We start from the raw sequence: 22,101 nt of genomic DNA on the forward strand, positions 1-22,101 counted from the left end.
TGAAACTCTAGAATATATTATTGAACGTCAACAAAAAGAGTTATCAAGAACAATTTTATAGAAAGAATACAACGATACAAAATAATAAAATGGCCACGATCGGGAGAATTTGAGTCTAAAATATATTTAAATATTGTGAACAAGATTACGACCATACTAAGCGTTAATTGGTTAACAATCACGATTCTCACTTAATGATCGTTTCATTTTCAATTGTTTATTAGGTCGTAGAAAAGGATAATAAAATAATATAAACATGTACCATGCTGAGTACATAAACAATTCAATTTGTCAATTGTTGAATGGTTGAATTCTTGAAGTGTGATTTTGAGTTTGGGGGGGGGTCGGGTGGGTTTCTTTAGCATTATTATTACTAGAAAATAAATTTTGAAATTTGTTAAATGAATATATATAAATTTCAAATTTTAATTTTTATCTAATAATAATAAATAATATAGTGAGCATCACAATATTTCATTTGAGAGCGATGAGCAAAATATTCTCAAATAAAAAGAGAAGGGAGTGAGGGCAGGAATACGATTGGTGGGGAGTTTGGAAAGAATATCTATATTTTAATATCCATGTTTAAGATGTAAATATTTCTATTTTAACTTAATAAAATTTATAGAGAAAAAACCAAAATAACAAGGGTGTAGATAGTGAAAGAAAATAACATTACTTAATATTACAATTTTTTTTTTTCACTTTCTAAATAATAAGTCTTAGAAGGATTCTGTAAATGACAAGTTTGATATCAATTTATTTTTTTACCACAGTGGTGGAAATGTGTTGTGCCCTTACATGACGGCAGAGGTTGAAACTCCGTCCCATAAGCTTGATCACGAGGGTTCAAATTCGGGTCTTCATCTCACCTTATGGCTAATCTAACATTTAACTTATTAACGTCATCACTCGACTCAAAAAAAAAAAAAAACTTTAACGAAAAGCTCCCGGTACTGTTCACTTTAACGAAAAACCACATTTTTACACTAAAAAGTCAATCCTGGTACTATTCACTTTACCCTTTATTTTGTCCTTATCGTTAAAACTCAAAGTTTTCAAGCCATTTTCATTAGTTTTCTTAAAAAAAATCATTGTAAAATGATATTTACAAGAATAATAGAGCATGATGGAGAGAGGGTGGTGGGATTTTGTTTGGTTGACACGCGAGATCTTGACTAGATGATTGGGACAAAGAGAGTGCAGAGATTGAGGTAGTAGTCACTGTACCAGCGAATCAAATCCACTCAGTCTCAGATGACGACAGACAACAGTCCCATTCAATGATTTAATCATTCATTCCATGTTCCATCTCACTCTCTCTCTCTCATTGCGGCAGCGCGTCGTACAACCCGAAAGATCTTCTCCCTTCCGCACACGCTCGCTCTCTGTCAGTCCATGAAACATGTCCTCCCCACGCGCCTCATTTCGCGTGCTTCTTTTTCTTACGTTTTCTTTGGTTGAGAACTTCTCATACAAACAATAATAATTTCTTTTTAGGACGTCAATTCATTGCCCACAAAAAAAAAAAAAAAAAAAAAAAAAAAAAAAAAAAAAAAAAAAACATTACATTTTTATTTTTATTAGGTTTTTTAATCAAAATAATTCTTAAAATTTTCATAACTTCTCACAGCAATTATTGAAATCTTTCTGAATTTTTTTGTCATTAATCATTTTGATCATTTGCTAAAAATCTCGATTAAATACAATAAAATTGACAACAATACCCAATACCTTGAACTTTTGTCAAATCATTTTGGCTGTTGTTTATTAAATTGATAGTATTTTTGTTATTTTCGTCTTTTTTAATAAAAATTCATGGAATGACCAAATGGTTGATGGTGGACTAACTCAGATACCACTTCCTATTGATTTCAAATCTCAATGACCTAAGTACTATGGTCTTATGGTATTCCTCTTCACTTGAAAGTGAGAGGTTTAGGTTAGAATCTTGTGGATGACAAATTCAATACCAAATTAGATTGCACATTTTGTGGCTTAGCAAACTCCATCTCCCTCTAGCGTAAAAATATCGATGTACTAAAAAAAAAAAAGTTATGCAAATCTTAGAAACCATTTTGACTAAAAAAATCTTTTTATTATTAACAAGCGTGAAATTTTCTTTTTATTGTGAATAAGTAAATTACAAAGTAAGTCTACATGTATAACAAATAAAGATATTGTCAAATTAAATGATATTTCAAGTTTTTGTATAATTAATAAGAGTCAGTAGTCCATACGTTTGCGAAAAACTATTCTTAACGTAATTCTTATATTTTCGTCAATATGGCATAAAACCTTATTTTGTACAAGTAATTATTTGATCAATGAGGTTGTATGAGTTATTTTTTGTTATATCTTGTGAAGTAACTGAAAAAAAAATTACGAGGTTTTTTATTATTATTATTATTATTATTATTTTGCAAAATGTTAAGGAGACTCTCTCAAAAGTAGAAGAGGCCTTCTCATATTTTTAGAACAATATTTTATAATGTTAGCACGAGAATTGAAGTTAATCTGACAAGTGACAGATACGAGAGTCTCTTTAACATTTCTCGTTTCTATAAGAAAAAAGTTAATTATACAAATATTCTTTGAGGAATGCTAAGATGACTTATCTCAAAAGTGAAACTCTCGTTACTCATTACAATCTAGTGATATTCTTTTTCACTTGTAAGTGAAAAGTCTTAGGTTTAATTTTTACCAAAGAAGAATTTGAACCACATTATTATGATTAGTTTATTATGAAGCTCAGCCCACTCTCCCACCTCTTACTGTAGATAATATCGTTGTTAAAAAAAAAGTGGAATTCTCTACAGACTCTTTGTCACCTCACAGTTAATGTCAATTTTTATGTCAACATTATAAACAATCATGCCAAAACATAAAGTGTCAAACAATCATAAAAAATTCAATTTTAAGGTCTCCTTAACATTTCTCATGTTCTCTTGGTATCTTAATAATGAAACAAACTTTTCAACTGCTTTATAACTAAAAAAAAAAGAAGAAGATATGAGGAGGGAGAGGAGGTGGTTGGATAAAGTAATAGGTTGGCAAAGATTGCATCGAACACGCCAAATGCCAATTCTTGTTGGCTTTCTTTTGTCTTTTTTTTTTTATTTTTCATGCTTTTCGGTCCAGAATATTTATTTATTTGATTATTTCACCTTTGTCAATGCTTTTGCAAAGTTAAACGAAGCTCATTGGTGGGGGCATGTTTGGCCAAAAGCCTTCCCAAATTTCTGCAAAAAGTTAGACAATGAACTAAAAACCGCTTTCCTCATTCGCAAACAAACAAGGCACCTCATGTGGCTACCTGTAACCCACCCCTTGTTTTACACGTTTATGTGGCAACAACATAATAAAATGGATCAAAATATCAAATATCCCCTTCATTTCATACTACAGTTTCGTAATATTTTTCTTTACGTATTGAGACAAGTTTTAGATTCGATTTTTAACGTCGAGTTTGATACAAAGTTATTATTAGCCTATTATGCGACTTAGTGGTGAAAATGAATCCCACATGACATCTTTTATTACAGTTGAGTGTTTTTTCTCCCTTTTTTTCTTTTCCCCTTTTGTATTGGTGGATATAGTGTTTGTACTAGTAATTAGCTACTATTGTAGACCGAGGTGTAGCCAAGTTGGCTAAAAAATGCGCTCCCGCCTCTGCACCCTAGTTCGAATTTCCTTTCTTCGAACTTTGAGGCTCGGATCGGATTAAAGAAGAGTACTGGTTTGAATAAACAAAAATCAGAAGCAGCACATTTACATCCGAGATAAATGATAAAATCACATCTCAATTCCCCAAAGAGAAGCACAAAAAGAACACTGGTATCTATCCGGGAGTAAAATTTATGCAACATTATTTATGAAAAATACAAAGATGGTAGCACCCAAAGACAGAAAAATAAAACCAGCCCAGACTTTGAGCTAAGAAATGTACAGAGGGCAGTCAATCCCCATGACAACCTCAAGCCCCTGCAGCCACAGAAACAACCACCCTAATTGTTCTCTATAGAAACTCAATAAGTTAAAATCCTTGTCCCATTGTTTAGGTTAAAGGAACGGATGATGCGAGATTATTACCTGCCGCGCATCTCTGTCTACGGGGCCTTCTGGTCGTTTTACCCCAACCGGTTAGGCTTCTATCTTCCAGTCCCATTTCGGTATTATTAAGCTGCTGTACCAGCGGAGCGCAAGCTGGGATAGTTTCCACAGGGGGAGAGGGATTCACCACTGCTCGTCGCCTGCCCCTACCACCACCGTTTCTTGTTGAGTTTCTCCTGGTTAGTCCTGACTGCCATGAATGGCCTGTTGCCCGCATTAACCCTCCAAATGTCTGGAGATCTTCAGTCACTTCGTGCCTTGACAAGGAAGCAAGACCAGGAAGGATATCCCTTTGGAAGTCCCTCCGCTGCCTCCCTCTCCTTGACTGGCCTTTTCTGGGTGGATTTGGTAGTAATGTGTTTCCTGTTTCTTCCAGCTTCAAGTTTTCTGGAACCAGAGGCTTAGGCATGTAATCTTCTTCCCTGGTCTCTCTCAGTTTCAAAGTCACAAATTCAAAGTAATCAAACGCGTCTGATAAAGATTCATCATTATCATCGCCATCTTTGCCTCTCGCAACAATGTCAAACTTGCTCTCAAGATCATTCCCACAAGTAGAAGCTATCTCCACAAACCACAGAAGGGGGTCAGTTGAAGAAGCTTCGGGTGGACTGCAAGAGGATTCATCAGTATGATTGTGGGGACCAGTTGATGAGATGGCAACTATTGCCTCCGCTGCTACTCTCACAAGTTCCTCTTGAGGAGGTTCAGCTGGGTGTTGTAGTGGTGCTAAAGGCATTGCTTTCTGCTTTTCAGCAGATGCTTCCACAAGGCTGACACTATCATCAGCCTCCGGAACAATGGGGGCTTCCAAATCTAATCCAACTGTGATCTTCACACTGGTGCTTGGAGCAGAAGATTTCAAAGATTCTTCATCATCACTGACACACGAGTTCAAATCGATGACATGTCTGACACTTGCAACCTTCATATCTATTCTCTCTTCCACAACTACAATTTCTGATACATTCTGTGTGGCCAAGTCAGGAGCTGAAGGATCGCAGGGCAAGTTGATATCCAGTCCTCTGTATCTCTTATTATTTTCCACAGACGGGGAGGTAAGAGAATAGGACTCGTTCTTAGCATTATGAGGCTTTTCAAAAATAGGAAATCCAAGAAGTTTTCTCTTGCACGGGCTGTCACCAAGTTCGGTCCTTCTGGCCTCAATGTCATTCTCACAAGGAACTGATTCTATGTCCTGAGCAAAAGTTTGATTTAAATCGTGCACACCAGTCTTTGAAACTCTGCCTGCATTGGCAAACTCATTCTTAGAAGAAGGCTTGGCTCTTAGCCACGGCAAAGCTGCAAGATGGTCCTCATGCTTTTGTTCTACCCCTACGATCTTAAGACCTTGCTGGGGTATTTCCTCATCGGATGAGCTATTTGAAAGCACTACATTTAAGTTTACTTCCTTTGCAAACTTCACATCCTTGCAAGTTGAACCCTTGTAGTGCACTGCTGAACCCTGACTCCTCAAGTGCTCAGATCCTCCATTGTGATCGTTACTGCTGCTCTGATAGTCGTAGCTGAGAGACGGGAAGCGAACTAGTTCCTTAGATCCCGAAGATGAACCACGGTGAAACCCATTTTGGTATGGTACTTCACTTCCAGAACCATGGTTAGAACTAGAATTGCTGTTGAGATACCACCTATCTCCAAAAATCCCATTGCTCTGAACTGATGACTGGGAACTCTTGCTCAAGATAGCAGATGAGGGAAAACACGGGTGAGTTTGAACTGATAACGGCTTTTGGCTTACGCCACTGCCTGGCTTTTCCGACGATGGAACCGAGCGAGTCCACGACCTGGCCACATCCGAGGAAGGAAGAATGGGATGATATGGACTTGGCATATGAGAAGCCACAAAATTGTTCGGATGCTTATTATTGGAAATTTCATGATTTCTTTCCGAATCCTCCACACCACAAACTGTCCTCTCTCTCCACAAGTCCACCTTGCTTTTATCAGTCAGATAGAAAGCAGTTTCATGAACATTGTTAATAGAACCTTGCATTGGCTGGGACGATATCGGCAACCTTTCTGTTTGGAGACATTGGGAAACAGTTTTAAGGTTGCTTTTACTTTGCCCTGTAATACAATACACGAGAGCTGGAATTAACTTTTATAATGGAAAAGATCTATAACAAGAAATGCTGCATTCTCAAAGCCTAGCCGAATGGCATCATAGCCCATAACAGGTGCCTAAAGATTCACCAACTACGTGCATGGTCAATTATGAAAGAATGAGATGATCCCGCAGCTCTAAACACTAATGTAAGTTGTTCAGATTAATCCTATTTATAAATTTGATTTCTTTATCAATTTCTTTGAAACAATCTAGAATATACTATAATCGCACATATGAATACTAAAGCAAAAGGAAATGCAGATGTCATAAAGGACCAACTAAAAGTTTCACCAAACTTCATGTATACCTGCTTCAAGAACATGGGAAAACCACCCTTTTACACTTCCGTTCCCCAAATGTATGTTGTTCAGGATCACCTTATCACTTACATGATGAGAGTTGAGTGATATTTCCTTTGGCAAACCTGAAAGCTGCGACCTCGACTTAGCAGCCTGATAGGGGCCCTGAATCTTTCCTTGATAAGAGTCATGGCCCAGAGGATAAGCGTATTCTGAAGCATTTGTTTCTTCAACTTGAATAGGCTCATTCAAGTCAGCCAAACCATTTGTGCTCCTCAAACATGTATCAGATCTTGAAACACGTCCTTTGCAATCTGTCTTCGCACCTTCACCAAAAAAGAGCTTTGCACTACCCTCGAGTTCAGTTTTACAATTTTTATTCGGCTGACAACTAGGTGTGCCAGAAACTTTCTCATCAGTGAACTGCTCCCCTTCGTCAGAATCATCGTACACATCAGCTGGAAGTTGAAGATCAAACATTTTTTTCCTCACTTTTGTGGGTCTCAACTCCATCACCTCAACATCTTTCGAACTAATCCCATTTTGGTATGGAAACAAACCAATTTTTTGGTTGTTTCCTTTGACAGCACTAGATGGAGAATGGGTACCTTCAACACCTGGAACCAATGGTCCAGCATTAACAGAGTTTACCAAAGGAAAGCTGGAATCATGCCATTTCCGAGCATCTTCAGATGTAATTTGAGATGCTAAGGGACTTGACGACAATGATGTTTCCATGGGTATCTGGTTTCTATGAAGTTCTTTCCTTTTTATTTCATCCATCAAGTCCCTTTGAATTCTGTACAGCCGGTGAAGTTCACTCACCTGGAAGACATGAAAATTCATAAATGTTCAAGTTCCTACTATATAGAGTAGAATAATAATTTAGCAAACAGCGTTTGGATTCAATCAGTCAATATCCCAACTTAAGGTCCTCCAAATATAGAATTCAATTAATATACAAAGATATCCAATTGACAGAATCACGAAGAATTGGTAAAGGTTTGAGAAATATTGTATGATAAGAAAGTAAGTACCTGCTTCTTAAATGTGGCCTCGTGCTCAAGCATGGTCTGCTTGACTACATCCTTATCATACCCTGGAAAAGCATCACTCGTGGCCCTCGGCAAGAAACCATTGCAATACTGCCTGTTTGACAAGGTTTTATCTCCATAATATAAGGGCCAGCTACAATTGTTTGGATCCTCGTTAAGATCCCTCACTGAGTAAAACCCGGGCATGTAGCTTTTGCACTCCATTTTTGTTCCCATTCCTAGAAAAAGAAAACAGTAAAGAAATATTTCAGTGACAAAATTAAGGCATACCAAACAGGGAAACTGATGGACTATACAAGGAAAATGATATCAAGTACATGTCAAAGAATCCTATTTAGCAGAACTACTCATCCTGGCTCTTAATATGACCGGAGAGGGAAATGAGTTTCGGTTATATACAAGAAACAACAATCTTCCGTGCAGTGTAACACACTAGCTTGAATAAGAAAGATGCTTTGATTTAACTCATAAGAACTACTAAATCATCCACATTCCCACCCTGAAATAAGGTGGGACGAACGGAATGACAACAGTACTAACCACTCAAGCAAGTTGGTACAAACTAGAACACAAAGATGAGGAAATTCTCATGCAAAAATCAGCGCAAGGGCCAACAAAGCAACGTGGTTTGCTTTCACTACGGCTAAACTGAGAACCTAATGTTTCTTGAAACAAATTACATGAATTCCATCTTCACCGAGAACTGTCAGAGTAATGCAAGTGATTGCTACACAAAAAGGCCTCCAGACATTCTTGAGTCCTGTATACTATAGTTGAAAACTTGGCAGTGCCTCAAATATGAAATCACTAGTTCAAGCTACTATCTAAAGTCTATTTTATGAATCACGTCACCCAAAATAGAAAATTTTGCATGCTTGAGAGCCCCAACTATAAATATCACTGCACTTCAGCTGAAAATTTAACAAACGCTTTTGTCCCCTCGTAGACTTTGAATGCTATCTAGAACAAAATCCAACATACTGCTGCTTTTCGACCAGAAAAACATAATGCTGCTAAGAGAGCAGGGATCCACATCTGTCGTTTACCGCTTAACCGGAAATATAAACCAAACCAGCACATGCACAAAGAGTTTCACATCCTCAAGTAGCATTCTTTACAGCTTAACCAGAAATATAAACCAAACCACTCAATTTACAAAAGACACACACAAGTGAACACTTAATATGATTTCAAATCAGTGATGTCATCTATAACGAACTAGAACCCATTGCGTTTAATGGGTATCGATCCAACCAAAATGGAATCAACCCACAGCAGAAACCTCAATGAATCAACAACAATAGAAACTAAATTTACTATTCCCTTCAATCTCAAGCCTAATGGATGCGAGCTTCAAGAAAACAAAAGAGGTATCTTTAACTGATGCAATTCGAAGCAGACACAAAAAGGCCAAAAAGCTGATAGAAAATAAGCAATAACTAGAGACAAGCTTTCACAGCATCACCAAACCAGAGTGAAATTTGAGGGGAAAAGCCCAACATACTGGAACTTTTAGAAATCATATGTTAGAGAATTGAACTTTGCAATAAAAGTTAATTAAACAGATCTGGAAAAATTGCAGACTACAGAAACCCAGAAATTACAGTAACCAAGTCTAAAATTACCCACAGACACACACAAAAATTCTAATTTTCCATCAGACCAATCAACAAAGAAAAGAACCTGAAAACTTGCAATGAGGAAACAAATGCACAAACCCATAAACCCAAACATTCAACCCATAAATCCCAACAATTTACCCAAACTTGATACTGAATTTGAATTTACCCAATTCATCAAATCACCCAAAAAAACTATCTGAATTCAGAAAATTCAATTTACCCAGAAAGCAGATAAGAACTTTACCTCAGACCCACATCCTATTTTGTTCACCTCTCCTCCTCAAAACATCATCCCCAACAGATTGAATCATTCAGAAGAAGCTTTTCACGCGGTGGAAAATTCACACTAAAAAAAAAATAGCAAAGCAGCTGAAAACTAAAATTGTATATCTGAAATTATACAAAAACCAACAAAGTGGGTGCTTTTGCAAACACCATTCAGGAAGCCTAGATCGTCATCAGGTTGAAGAAAAGGAGGAGATTTCGATCTGATGGGCCACACACACTCTCTCTCTCTATCCCCCTCTCTCTCTCACAAAAAAAGAAAGCACAGTACTTTAGAGAGAGAAAGAGTTTTTTTTTTTCTTAGAGAGAGAGATCCCAGATAAGAAATCTTCACACAAACAAAAGACCTTCTAAGAACAGTGACATGGAATTTGTCAACATCCGGTCTCTTTTTATTCTCTGCTTTTTCTTCACTTCTCCCTCTCTCTCTTTATTTTTTTTTTTCTCCATCAATATTTATACCAATAATATATATATATATATATATATATATAGGTTTTCCAGGAAATGAAAAGAAATGGGCATTTCTAGATTCTCTCCACCTTCCTTGCTTTTGGTACGGATATTAAAAAATATTATGAAACAAGTCTTGGTAGACTACATAGCAGATTAAATACATATAATATATATATACACACACACACCTATAATATATATATTATATGTAGTAATATATGCAACGCCTGCATTACTGCAACAGCAGGAGGCACACCAAAGCTTTCTGAGCCCGGGTTTGTTAAAAAAAACACTGATTAATTAACACACAAAGCACTCGGATTTTTCCATTTTAAGCAGTGATTAATCGGTTAATCCCAGCAGACAAAATGTGGGTCCCCCTGGTACTGTGGCAAGGATGAGGTTTCCTGAGGCTTTAGGAGCAAACAAATGCCCTTCTGGGTACATTTTATTTACGAAAACGGGATTTTTGACGCTTCTGCTGTTTGGCATTGATTGGCCGGTCCTCTGTTTTTTCTTGCAACAGCGAGTTTATTTGGTTATTTGAGAGAAACCCCAGAAACTGTGTACCTCGTTGAAAAAAGCAGATAGTGTAGCCTCTGCCACGTGGCTTTTTTGGAGCAAATCTTGAATTGCACGACGAGTGTGCCAGGTCAATTAGGAATGCTAATCACTTTATTAATTACAAGCTAATTAATCATGATTTTCTTCGTTTTACCAAACTAATCATTATAGAAGGTGAATTTATAGAGAGATTTCACTTATCATATACTTCATGAAAATAATTACTCGGGCGACATTAATCTGCTGTTGGGTATACTAGATTTTTATGTAAATAAATTTGCTTCAAATGATATTCGGGAAACAAAAAGTTTGTAAATGCATCCAATTATTTGATTAGTACATCTCTATTTGAAAACTAATAAAATTTTGATCGGTTACTATCTTTATGGGACAATTACTCTCTGTCTAAAAATAAACGGTGAAATTCTTGAAATTCTAATTTACGATGTGAAAAAACTAATGCTTATTCGAAATAGGGTTATGTTAGGAAGACTACCAATTTAAATCATATTTTGTAAACCATATCACGTGGTTGTCGATAATTGTATTATTATTTAAGTGTTGATTTTTTCTTTTGTAAATGTGGTTTAAAAAATTGGTCTACCTAGCAATACTCTTCAAAACATATTTGAAAATATAGTAACTCCCTTACCTCATGCATTACACTTGCAAAATTAGGTCAAAGCTAGGTGTGAGCTAGTCATGAAAAACTCTAGTAGGGACTAATCACGTCATTTGTAAATACTTTTAATAACAATGTGACTCTCTTGTATTTTATTCTCATCTGACCTTACTCAGGTCTTAAACGTTGTTAGGGTTGGTAGGGCATCTCTACTAAAATTCTCTCGAGTTAGGCATCATTGGCCTTGAGCTGGGTAATCTACCTATGCGTAACAATTTTTTAAAATTTTCACCCCAAGCGGGCAAAAATTGACACAAAATGTTGAATAATGTAAGCAGTCTCGCACCAAAAAGTTGATAAAATAAAACACAACACTTAACAAATAGTTCTGCTACTAATTGCATAGATATTATTTTTGGACAAAACTTTACATATGCATAATCTTGACACAAAATAAGATAAAACGGAAAATAAAATTGCGATTGATAGTGTGTTGAAATATATTTAGAAACGTCTATCAAACAAAACCAGGACTGTAAAATACAATCCCAAAAATGGCATCAGTGGATAGTCTGCGCAAAGCCAACAGTGCATACCAGTTTTGGACATAAACTAAACATGGTGCCTAGGTCAAGTAACACAGATATGGAGGTTGAGTTGTTCAAAACCCTAGGGCAAATCCGACCAACAAAACAAAACCAAGTTGTAACAACCTAAAGCTCACAGGGAAGGAATCGTACTCGGGACTCATGTTTTCCAGAGGGAGTACATTTGTTCTAGTCAACGTGGCGCTAAAACATTGCTTCATTTTTGTCATGTTAGAAAAATTAATTAAGAATCAGAATGAAGATTATGAATTTTTTTTTGAAAATATAATTTGGATTATATTTAATCATAAGAGTAAATTACCAATTTGCCCCCTGAACTATCATCCAACTTTCGATTTACCCCCTGAACTTTTTAATTGGAAAATTAAGGACTTAAACTAAATTTGTTGGCTGATTTCCCCTCTACCGTTAGTTTTTCATAGATTTCATCCAAATTAACGTTAACTCTTATTATATGCAAACCACGTAACTCTCATTTGTGGACAAAAACGTCACTTCACTAAACCTTCAGACACAAAAGCTATAGAATTACACATATTTGCATATGTTTATATTTTAGAAATCTAAGATTTTCAATTATTTTAAAGAATGAAGCGACCGAACTACCCACACATGTTGTGCACATATTTTCATTTAACAGAAATTTGGATGGAATAAATGAAAAATTAACAGCAGGGGCAAATCGGCCAAAAAAATTAGTTTAAGTTCTTAATTTTCCAATTAAAAAGTTCATAGAGGAAATTAGAAGTTGAATGATAGTTCAAGGGACAAATCGGTAATTTACTCTTAACCATAAATTGGTTGTGTATCTCCACCGAATGTCTCAAACTTCAAGACACTTGAATCAACCACTTCTAATTATCTTTACCAGACATGAAACCCTTTTCTTGTACATACTCATTGAGTCAAACTTCTTTTTTTAATCCTCTTTCTCAATCGTATAAGCCTATTTAAAAATGCATCTCTCTCTCTCTCTCTCTCTCTCTCATTACTCTCTAGTGGTTTTGACTAATCTACCCAAAAAATTTCAAGCAATTTATTTTCAATATACAATTAAGAGAATTAATTACAATACTTATATATATATAATACAATTACTATTTGCAGATCAAATTAATTCATGTTAATATATGTATTTAATACAATCACCATTTAAAAGTATTATAGTCAAATCCTATCGTTAAACCCTGTATAAGTTGAACAAATGACAATTTTTGTAGTTAAAAGATTAAAAAATAAGCACCAGACATCAGCCAAAAATGAGTTTTTCCTAGATGCCATCGAGTTTGAATTCTTCTCCATACATGTAGATTAAAGTAGATTATCAATTATAAAAGAAAAAAGGAAAAAAAAGGAAAAAATATATATAATTAACCTTCTAAACAAGTAAGGTAATCGTTGCATTTTTTTTCTTTTTTCTTTTTTCCTCTTTTCATTTGATATGTTAGATTTTTTATTCATACAAACGAGAAATGCCAGTATAACACGCGTAACTCATGATAAGAGGTTAGCATTTAACTTAAGTAACTAGAGACAAACTCTGTAATCCACCCAACCTACAATGCCCAATTAAGCACAACGAATAACTGGTTGCCAGTTAATTAATTATTTAATCAACCTAGATATTTTTCCGATGGTCCATTAATTCCCCCATTAGTCACTTTCATGGAAAATGTGTGAGGCTTTCCAACTAGAGGAAGATTTGGCAAACTAGATGTTAAGGGCCCCACAAGGGTTTATGGTGCATGGGGTCCCACAAAATTGATTGACTCAAGCGTTAAATATAAAAGGTTGATTTTTGGTCAATTAACGCTAATTTTTTTTCCATTTTTTGGGTAATTTGGTGAGAGGCTCTGGTGGAAAAAAAAACTTATTGAAATCAGATAACAATTGTCTTATCGAGGCCTATTATGCACGTTATCCTTAATTTGTACAAATTTAGTCTTACTTAATGAATATCGTACTTTTGATTAAAAAAAAAAATATTGTTTCTACGTGTTTTTTCGGCTCCCAGAATAGTAAATTTTCGTGGCAAACCAACCTGCTTGTCTTCTTTTAAAAAAAATCAGATAAAGACAAATTGTTTTTTTTTTCCGGGTAAATTGATGGAACCCTAGTTTGTTACAGGAACAATGAGTTCTTGAGATCTACTCCTCTGTACTATTTTCAGAAACAGTTACAAAAGCCAACTCAGTATTTCAATTGATTCCCTTGAATAGCAACCCCACCCCCCTTCAATTAGTTTCTCAACTACAAGAGTTAATAAAACAGCATGGACTTCGTACAAATTAATTACTCTATGTATGCCAATTGCTACAAAAATGATTTCGGTGACAGAACTACGGGTTTTTTATGTGTTGCTTTTCACGTGATCTTTTTTTCACATATTTTTAGTTTTGCTTTTGGATTTGTTACCAAGGTTAATGAAAAGATTGGTTATTAACTTATTAGAGAAGGTTTTACTTATCTGCCTTTAAGAATGAGGCATCGTCAATTGTTTGTTTTCAAGTCAAGTCATGTATCCTTATCTCGATTTAGGTTGGCACAACACTTCACTTTTGGTATGTTCGGGATCATAGGGTTACTTATGGACATAAAGACTTGACTTCACTAAATCGGCACATCTATTTGTTGGCTCCTACCACTCGTCCTTCTTTGGTGGCATATTTGCTCTTAATCTTGATGTCTCTTATAATCGAGATGAAATATTTCTCGTTTCTCATGTTTTGTTTCTTGAGCGTTGTAATTGGTTCAGAATCTCGAGTACTCATTATGTTCATGTATTGGGTACTAGTAAAAGAAATCAAACTCTAAATCTATCATAATTTTAACTCATTACTGTATGCACAACTCTACACCGCCGAAACTAAACTCTAACGAGTCGAGTTGAGTTAATTGAGGGTCAGTTTTCGAAAACGAGTTAACTTGTGGGGGCATGTTATTGATTTTTCTTTAACATTTTTTAAAGATGAAAGCAACAAGACTTAATTGTCCAATATCTAAATTGATCCGTGATTTGACTGAAGGGAATTTGGATAAGTTTCTTCTCGCACAAATGAAATTGCACAAAAGTTTAGCTTTGGAAATTAAGGGGCACTATGTGTGTATAAAACAGGATTGGCCGAGTCACTTTGATAAAATTCCTACCAAACTTTTCCTTTTTCTGAGAAGAACCTGCCAAAATTGTTCTCAATAATTTAATATTTTCACAGCAAATAGTATATTTCAACCAGTAAATTGTAAGGATAGGTTTTTAAATTTTTTATTAAAAGCAGCATTTTAGAAAAGTTGGAATTTTAATTGTGTTTGTTAAATGAAACCAAAAAAAATTCTTTAATTTATGGGTTCAAAGCAACAAAAACTAGAAGCATCTCTCTCTCTCTCTCTCTCTCTCTCTCTCTCTCTCTCTCTCTCTCTCTATATATATATATATATATATATATCTGTAAAAAAAAAAAACGATTATTTCCATTGAAGTCAGGTGAACAGTACCAATTAATAAAACTTCATATTGAAAATCCTACCTCAGTCCTTTTTTTGCTAAAAATACTTTTAGCACTATAATCTACTAAACACTTACATACTTCTTTTCATAGATGTTTATTCTCATAGCACAGCAAAAATAGTTTTGAAAAAAGCACAGCAGCCCCAAACTAACCCTAACTCAAGCTTGTTTTGATTACATGCAAATATTAATGTTCTAAAGAACACTAACGAGAGGAGAGGGTTATAACTCGAAAAAAACAAAGTAGATTGAAGAGAATGTAAGTGATTTTCGAAAAACACTAGTTATAAAAACCGCATCAAACTTTACAGGGTTAAATTTTTTGAGCATATAAGTGATTTTCACACACTCATATTTACATTTCGTGAGTCAAATAAGATTCACATGACAAAAATAAACATAAGCATGCAGAATGAAAAACCAAAAAAAAAGGTCTGCGAAAACTATTTCCCTTTCAAGAATTGCCTAATTTTGGTATTCCCACAACTTGATGCATGTGCATGGAAACGGAAAAAGATTGAAACAGAATCCCAGCATCGAGAAAGGTAAGCCTGCAGCAAGCATAGGACGGCCAAAATTATCAAATGGACAAGTCATCACCATCGGTGGGGTTTTATTTGGCGCAGTCATGGAATTTTAGGGTTTTCCGACTGTGAAAGAATCCTGGTTGGGAATTGATTTGCAAACCAAAATTAAGCAATTAGGTGGGATTTGTTTGTGCAAATTAGGCATGTCAATTAGTGCAATTTCAGTGGCTGTCCTATTTGAAAACAAATGTAACACGCACGAAATAGGGTCGTGGCCTAATTGAAAACCAAATTAAAACATATGTTTTGAGGTCACCAAACTTTGATTATTCATCTAATTGTTGTTTTCTGGGACCTATAGTTTAATGGGTACATACATAGGTGCCCATTTGCACGCAATTTTGGTCGAACAATACAAATTGTGAAGCATGTGAATCTACTAAATACAAAGGACGGCAAAAATATATATCATTGCTTTTTATTCAAGCGATGAGGATATTTTTGCTCACCACTCTCAAGTGATGGTAATATTCACCACTTTATTTATCATTGTTGGATGAGTTTAAATTTTGAGATATGTCCAATAGATATATACAAATCTCAAAATTTAAACTTGTCTAATAGCAATAAGCAGGGTGGTGAGCAGTACCACCATTTGGGGTGGTGAACAAAAATGGTCAGTAAGTGATGTGAGGATAAGGTAATCAAACATAGGATTTTCGATGCATAGAACAATACTCCTAAACACTTTCTCTATGTAACTTATATCACTTCAAGTTAACGAAGGCTTTTTTTTTTTTTTTGAAAGATGTTATTGACACTTTAGACGACCATATTGTTGTTAGCCCTTAAATAAAGACCGTCCTCAGTTGCATGTAAGACCGACATGTATTTAATAATATAGTTAGTTTGTTGATCACCTTTTTTATAGAGATATACCCATCATTATATGTAGAGAAATGCTAAGGAGATTTTCTCAAAAGTGGGGCTCTTCATAGACTCCCTACCACCTCACGTTTTTGGCACAATTTTTGTAATGTTGGCACATGAATTGACATTAAACTGTGAAGTGACTGAGTGTCTATGAAGAGTTCAAGTTTGAGAGATTCCCTTGGCATTTCTCTTATATGTAAAATGGGAGACCTACATGTGTCAAAGAGGTGATCAATTTTTGTGTCTAACGAGCATTACTCATCTACTATACTATACGCAAGACCAAATGTCTTAAAAAAATAATCAACAATATAGTTAGTTTTACGTTTCCAAATAATATTTTCTCCACCAACTTAATGAGAGAAGTATTTGCCCTAAAATCAATAAGAGAGCTCCTCTCTGTCAATTTGAGCATAGTTACAATGACAAATATGCCCTCATTTTTATTAACAATTTAATTGATGAATAAGAAAAATAAATAAATAAAACAAACCCTTTTTTTTTAAAGAAAAAAAAATCCAACTTAAAAGAAATTCTCCATCGTAAAACAGTCATTAATCGAAGGGTAAAACGGTCATTAAGTGGATTCCTAAGCGACAGGGGGAGTATTTCAGAGGGATAACATTTAGATTCCAACGTTGTCCGTTCATGTCTTTTATGCGTCCGAAATCTTGCGGCGTGAAATTCCATTTAAATCCCAAACTTTAAAAATACTCTCTCTCCTCCTCCTCCTCTCTCTCTCTCTCAAATCCCTATGTCGATCTGCGTCCACGATTCCTGGGCTTCCAAACCGAATAGCATGTGGAGAAACCGCCCCTCACTTTTAACAAAAATAACGGGAACGCCCCTGTCTTAGCGAGTTGACCACTATACCCCTGATGGATCCCTACATTCACAGCATCTCACCCTCGACGTCATCATCTCCAATTCTCTCTCCGTGTTCCCCTCTCACAACTCCCAAGAATCTGATTATCTGTGAGCAAGGCATCTGGTTTCCTTTTTCCACCAGCTTTTTCAAGACATTTGGTCAAAACTATTGCCCTAGCATTTACCATAATTGTCCTTTTAAGGTAAACTCATAAACAAAAATCACTTTCCCTTCTCATGCATTTGGTATTTATCGGTAGCGTTATTCATGCATTTATTTTTATTTTTTTACATATTTTATAAATTTTTTATCGTCGAATTTTAAAAATTCTCACTAGTGACCTAAACTCATTGTCAGATATCGTCGAATCCTGCATAAGTATAACTCTCAAAACAAACGATAGACTCCACCTGAGAATACCCTAACCAATTACTTGACCAAATTGCCAAAATTTTACTCCTAGTTATTGTCTATTTTGCTTTTTAAACATGATTTTCACTTCCCCTTTTCTTCTGTACAACCATTCATTTGTTTTTTGGATTTTGATCCTTCACTTATTTATTCAAAACCAATGAAAGAATAGAAAAAATGCGTAAAATAATGAGGTGTGAAAATCACTTTTCGACAAATGTAGTAAATAAAACTATTTTACAACAATGGTTTTTTTTCTTTTTGCACTCGTGGAATTAGTATGTGCGTTTGCATGATCTCCTCAACAATAATTTTGCTCGTTAATTTTATGATTAGAGCATATCGACATGACAATTGCCCGTAACATATTTCAACAATCACATACCGTCTATATTGAAGTGACCTGAAATTGATAATTTGATGTAAATTACTTTGCCATAAGGATGTAAGCGGCCAAGTCGATTAAAATAATCAGAAAAAGGTGATTGGTAGGTGTAGGATTTTATTCCCTTGAATGGTCCAGTTAAGGTTCTACGGACAACCACTGTTTTAGTAGGGTAGCAGCTAGATATCAGTGGTAAGTCACAACTCATAAGTCATTAAACTCAATTTAATTACACATTTAATCTTCGGTCTGGTGCACTATGCAAATCATTGCCTTCCCTTTTTCTTATTAGTCCAGAAATTAACTTATGAATTTATAACAGAGTCAGCTTAAAAAGTGCCATTAAGAATTAAAAAGTGACATTAAGAAATTACAAAAAAAAAAAATTATTTAAAAAAACGCTAGAAGGAGGGTTCGAACCTCCGACCTTGTGGTTAACAGCCACACGCTCTAACCAGCTGAGCTATTCCAGCTTCCTGATATAAATGGTTCAAATATAATATTTAACTAGGCTCTGTTGCTTATATGACTACTACTGTCCCTTTTGCATGAGTTAAGCCCAGAATAAACGCTACGCGGGCTTTTCTCTGTTCCTTACGCAGTGTTTTAGCGAATCCTTAGGCCCGGCCACTTTGTACTTGGAATTCTACATCCTTCTTAAGAAGATGCATTTCATCAGCTAAGTAGGCTATTGATTCCGGAATTCAAATCAAAAGAACAAATTTCATCCCACGGAAATAGAATATGTAAATCTCCACTGTATGTTTTGAGTTCTATGTATCTTATTCCATCGTGTTTTCACCTGAAAATGGCGTTTGATGTACAAATTAAAAAATCGTCTATCATCTAGACCACATATTGTCAACAATCAATGAAGTAGGAAATTGGCGAGTAATCTAATTTTTTTATGGGTCTTTATCATAAATGGTTCCTAAATTTGACCTCTCCATTAAGATAGTTCCTGAATTAGAAAATCGATCAATGTCATTCATAAATATTAATGTCCCAAATCATTGTGTTTTTAAACGGTCCGCATGTGAAATATTTTTTTGTTCGCCCTCTAAGATGTGTTGATGGGCGTGCGAGAGACCTTTTTATTATCATGGGCACTATGTACCATTAAGGATTGTTTATTTATGTGAGGACGACATGTCATTTGGTTCTGATCGTAATTGTAATTGCAAATAATCATGATTATTGACATAAAATTGCTATAACTCAAATTCACTTCACAACCACTATTGCATTATTAGTTGTTAAGATGGAACAATTTAACTAAATATTCAATTATGCTTGTCTAATTAGCAAGATTGGAAATAAAATTTAAGCAATTGTAATTAATAAAATGTTTATGCAGACGACATACCACAGTACAATAATAACATTTTATATCAATCATGCAATGTTATGCGAAAGAAAATTACCATCATGTTGTATGATTGGTAGAAAATGCTGTAGTTCGAGTGTATTCATGCTATAAGAGCCTTTGTTCTAATTAATTATGGATATTGTTGTTCACACAATTTTAATCTTCTTTAATTCATTTTATGCTAATTATTTAGAAGAATGTGAAATATAAAAATAATGCGCGAATAAAACTACCTTTAATCATTTGTATTCGTAATTTGACGTCATAAATTGTAGGTTGGACCGTTACATGTAATCCGATGGGACGGTGAATGACTATGCATGGTCATTTTCCTATTCAGGGAGTCAGAACAAGGACGAAAAAAACAGAGAACCGATGAGTCCCGGGACCCATACCGGAATCTATTTTGGTCCAATCCGCGCCTTCCGCGTCAGATTAATCATCTGCGTCCGCGGGCCCTCCATTGCTCCATCTATCTCCTCTACCCGCCGATGGAGCTATCATGTGGGGTCCACCGGATCGATCAAACGCCACGTGCGAGTACAGTCACGATGATGAAATCGTGCTCCTCCTGTGCGCGCGGGTACACATGAAAATTTTCACAGCCCTCCTAGTCATGATCATCATTCTTTATAAAGAGTTTTAACTAGGGGTGGGTTCGGTACGGTTACCGTACCAAAACCCTTGTACCAATTACCGTACCAAACTTTCGGTTTGGTAAAATCTATTACCATTACCGTACCAAACTTTCGGTATACCGAAGTTCGGTATTGCCAAAAGTTTGGTTGGCATGGTATGGCAATGGTAATTGCCATTTTGTTTTGGGACAAAATATGTTTTTGTTTTTTTAACCCAATTCAAGGGCAAAACTTTTTTTTTTGTACCTTTATCTCATACATTATAGATTAAATTCATCTATTATTCATCATTCACAATTCACACACATAATAATTCAAATGAAGCATCAAGATTCATCATGAAAATTAAGCTTACAATCCAAATAAAAGTTACGAACCAAAACAAATAGAAGTTAACAATCCAAATAGAAATTAAAGTTTCAAACCAAATGAAAATTGGAAGTAAACTTCAAAAAGGAGAATTCATTGATCAGTTATTCAAGCTTGAGATGTCGAAGCTTTTGGAGGAGGCATTGAACTTGTAGAAGATTGAGTTTGTGTCAAGCTTACATTACAAACAAAGAAAACATATTAATTAGTAGCAAGAAGAATTAAAGTTGAAAACCATTTAATAACAAATTTACTAAAAAAATTAAAGCATATCTTTCTTGTTTTCTCTTCTTCTATTTCCTTGTAAAATTGAAGCATATCTTCCGTTGGTCCTTGTAGAAGTTTACTTCACTTGCCCTAAGCCAACCACTAGTACACACTAGTGCCTCAATTATTTTAGGAGTCAAGGATACCCTAAAAGGGTTCACAACCCTCCTCCCTAGACTAAATGCATTTTCACTAGCAACAGTAGAAGTGGGGGTTACAAAGATATTTTGGCTATTTGTGAAAGAATTAGGAACTCTTTTGTGTTTGATTTCCACAATTTTAAGAGATCAAAGTCACCAACAACAATGCTAATATAAGTAGGGTTTTATTTTCAAATTATTGGAATATTATAAATATGTGTTATATAATTATGTATTATATAAATTATAAATTATATTGTATTTTCGGTATGGTACGGTAATACCGTGGTAATGGTATCCATTACCAATACCGTACCATGAAATTTCGGTACGGTACAATACCGTACCATTACCGATTGGTACAAAAAATTTGGCACAAAATCGGTATGACACGGTTGGCAATTCGGTTGGCATGGCAATTTGGCAAAAAAATCCACCCCTAGTTTTAACAAAACACATCCGTGCTGTTCATTTTTAATTAAAATTTATATTTTTATCTTTAACTGGCACTATTTATTATACATTTAAAAAGAACTTTTTGTTAATTTTCCCTTCTTATCCTTCAAAAATTTTATTGGTAATACTTTTCAAAAATACTTTTGAGAAGTATATTTTTGTGAAAATTATTCGGTAATGCATTTTAACGATTCGAATGGTTATAAAATGTCAGGTCCGACACACTGGTCCTACCCTTGTGTTCAATGCGGACGGGTACGCCAAAATCACGCAGGAGCCCATCCTCGTGAATGGAAAGCACGCGATTGGCGGGTTAGTAGGTATGCAGATTGACTGAGTTTTAGCAAGCACCCGATAATAAAACTCGTTAACGATACTGCCAACCATTGTTTTACTTCTGCCATCCCACAGACTTGTCATCATAAACCCTAAGTTGTTGCACAACCCTATAACGATGGTATATTTCCATACCATCCTAGACAAA

At 35.2% G+C, this 22,101-nt stretch overlaps 1 protein-coding gene and 1 non-coding gene across 3 annotated transcripts; both read right to left on the reverse strand.

Annotated features, from left to right (window-relative positions):
- Nucleotides 1-3,783: 3,783 nt before the first annotated feature.
- Nucleotides 3,784-9,950, reverse strand: LOC103423795 (uncharacterized). Of its 2 annotated transcripts, XM_008361877.4 has the most exons (5): nt 9,459-9,950; nt 7,575-7,810; nt 6,546-7,362; nt 4,093-6,198; nt 3,784-3,984 (listed from the first exon to the last, which is right to left on the reverse strand). In XM_008361877.4, the coding sequence occupies exons 2-5, from the start codon at nt 7,806-7,808 to the stop codon at nt 3,977-3,979; spliced, it is 3,165 nt and encodes a 1,054-aa protein (XP_008360099.1). In that variant the 5' UTR covers nt 7,809-7,810; nt 9,459-9,950; the 3' UTR covers nt 3,784-3,976. The 2 variants fall into 2 exon arrangements, with proteins under 2 accessions (XP_008360099.1, XP_008360098.1); XM_008361876.4 differs by having other exon boundaries at nt 3,913-6,198.
- An 8,827-nt stretch (nt 9,951-18,777) lies between these two features.
- On the reverse strand, nt 18,778-18,851 carry TRNAN-GUU (transfer RNA asparagine (anticodon GUU)). The gene has a single exon. It is a non-coding gene; the product is annotated as a tRNA-Asn (tRNA).
- Nucleotides 18,852-22,101: the final 3,250 nt, after the last annotated feature.

This window comes from Malus domestica, chromosome 13 (assembly GCF_042453785.1).
Source record: "Malus domestica chromosome 13, GDT2T_hap1".
NCBI lineage: Eukaryota > Viridiplantae > Streptophyta > Magnoliopsida > Rosales > Rosaceae > Malus > Malus domestica.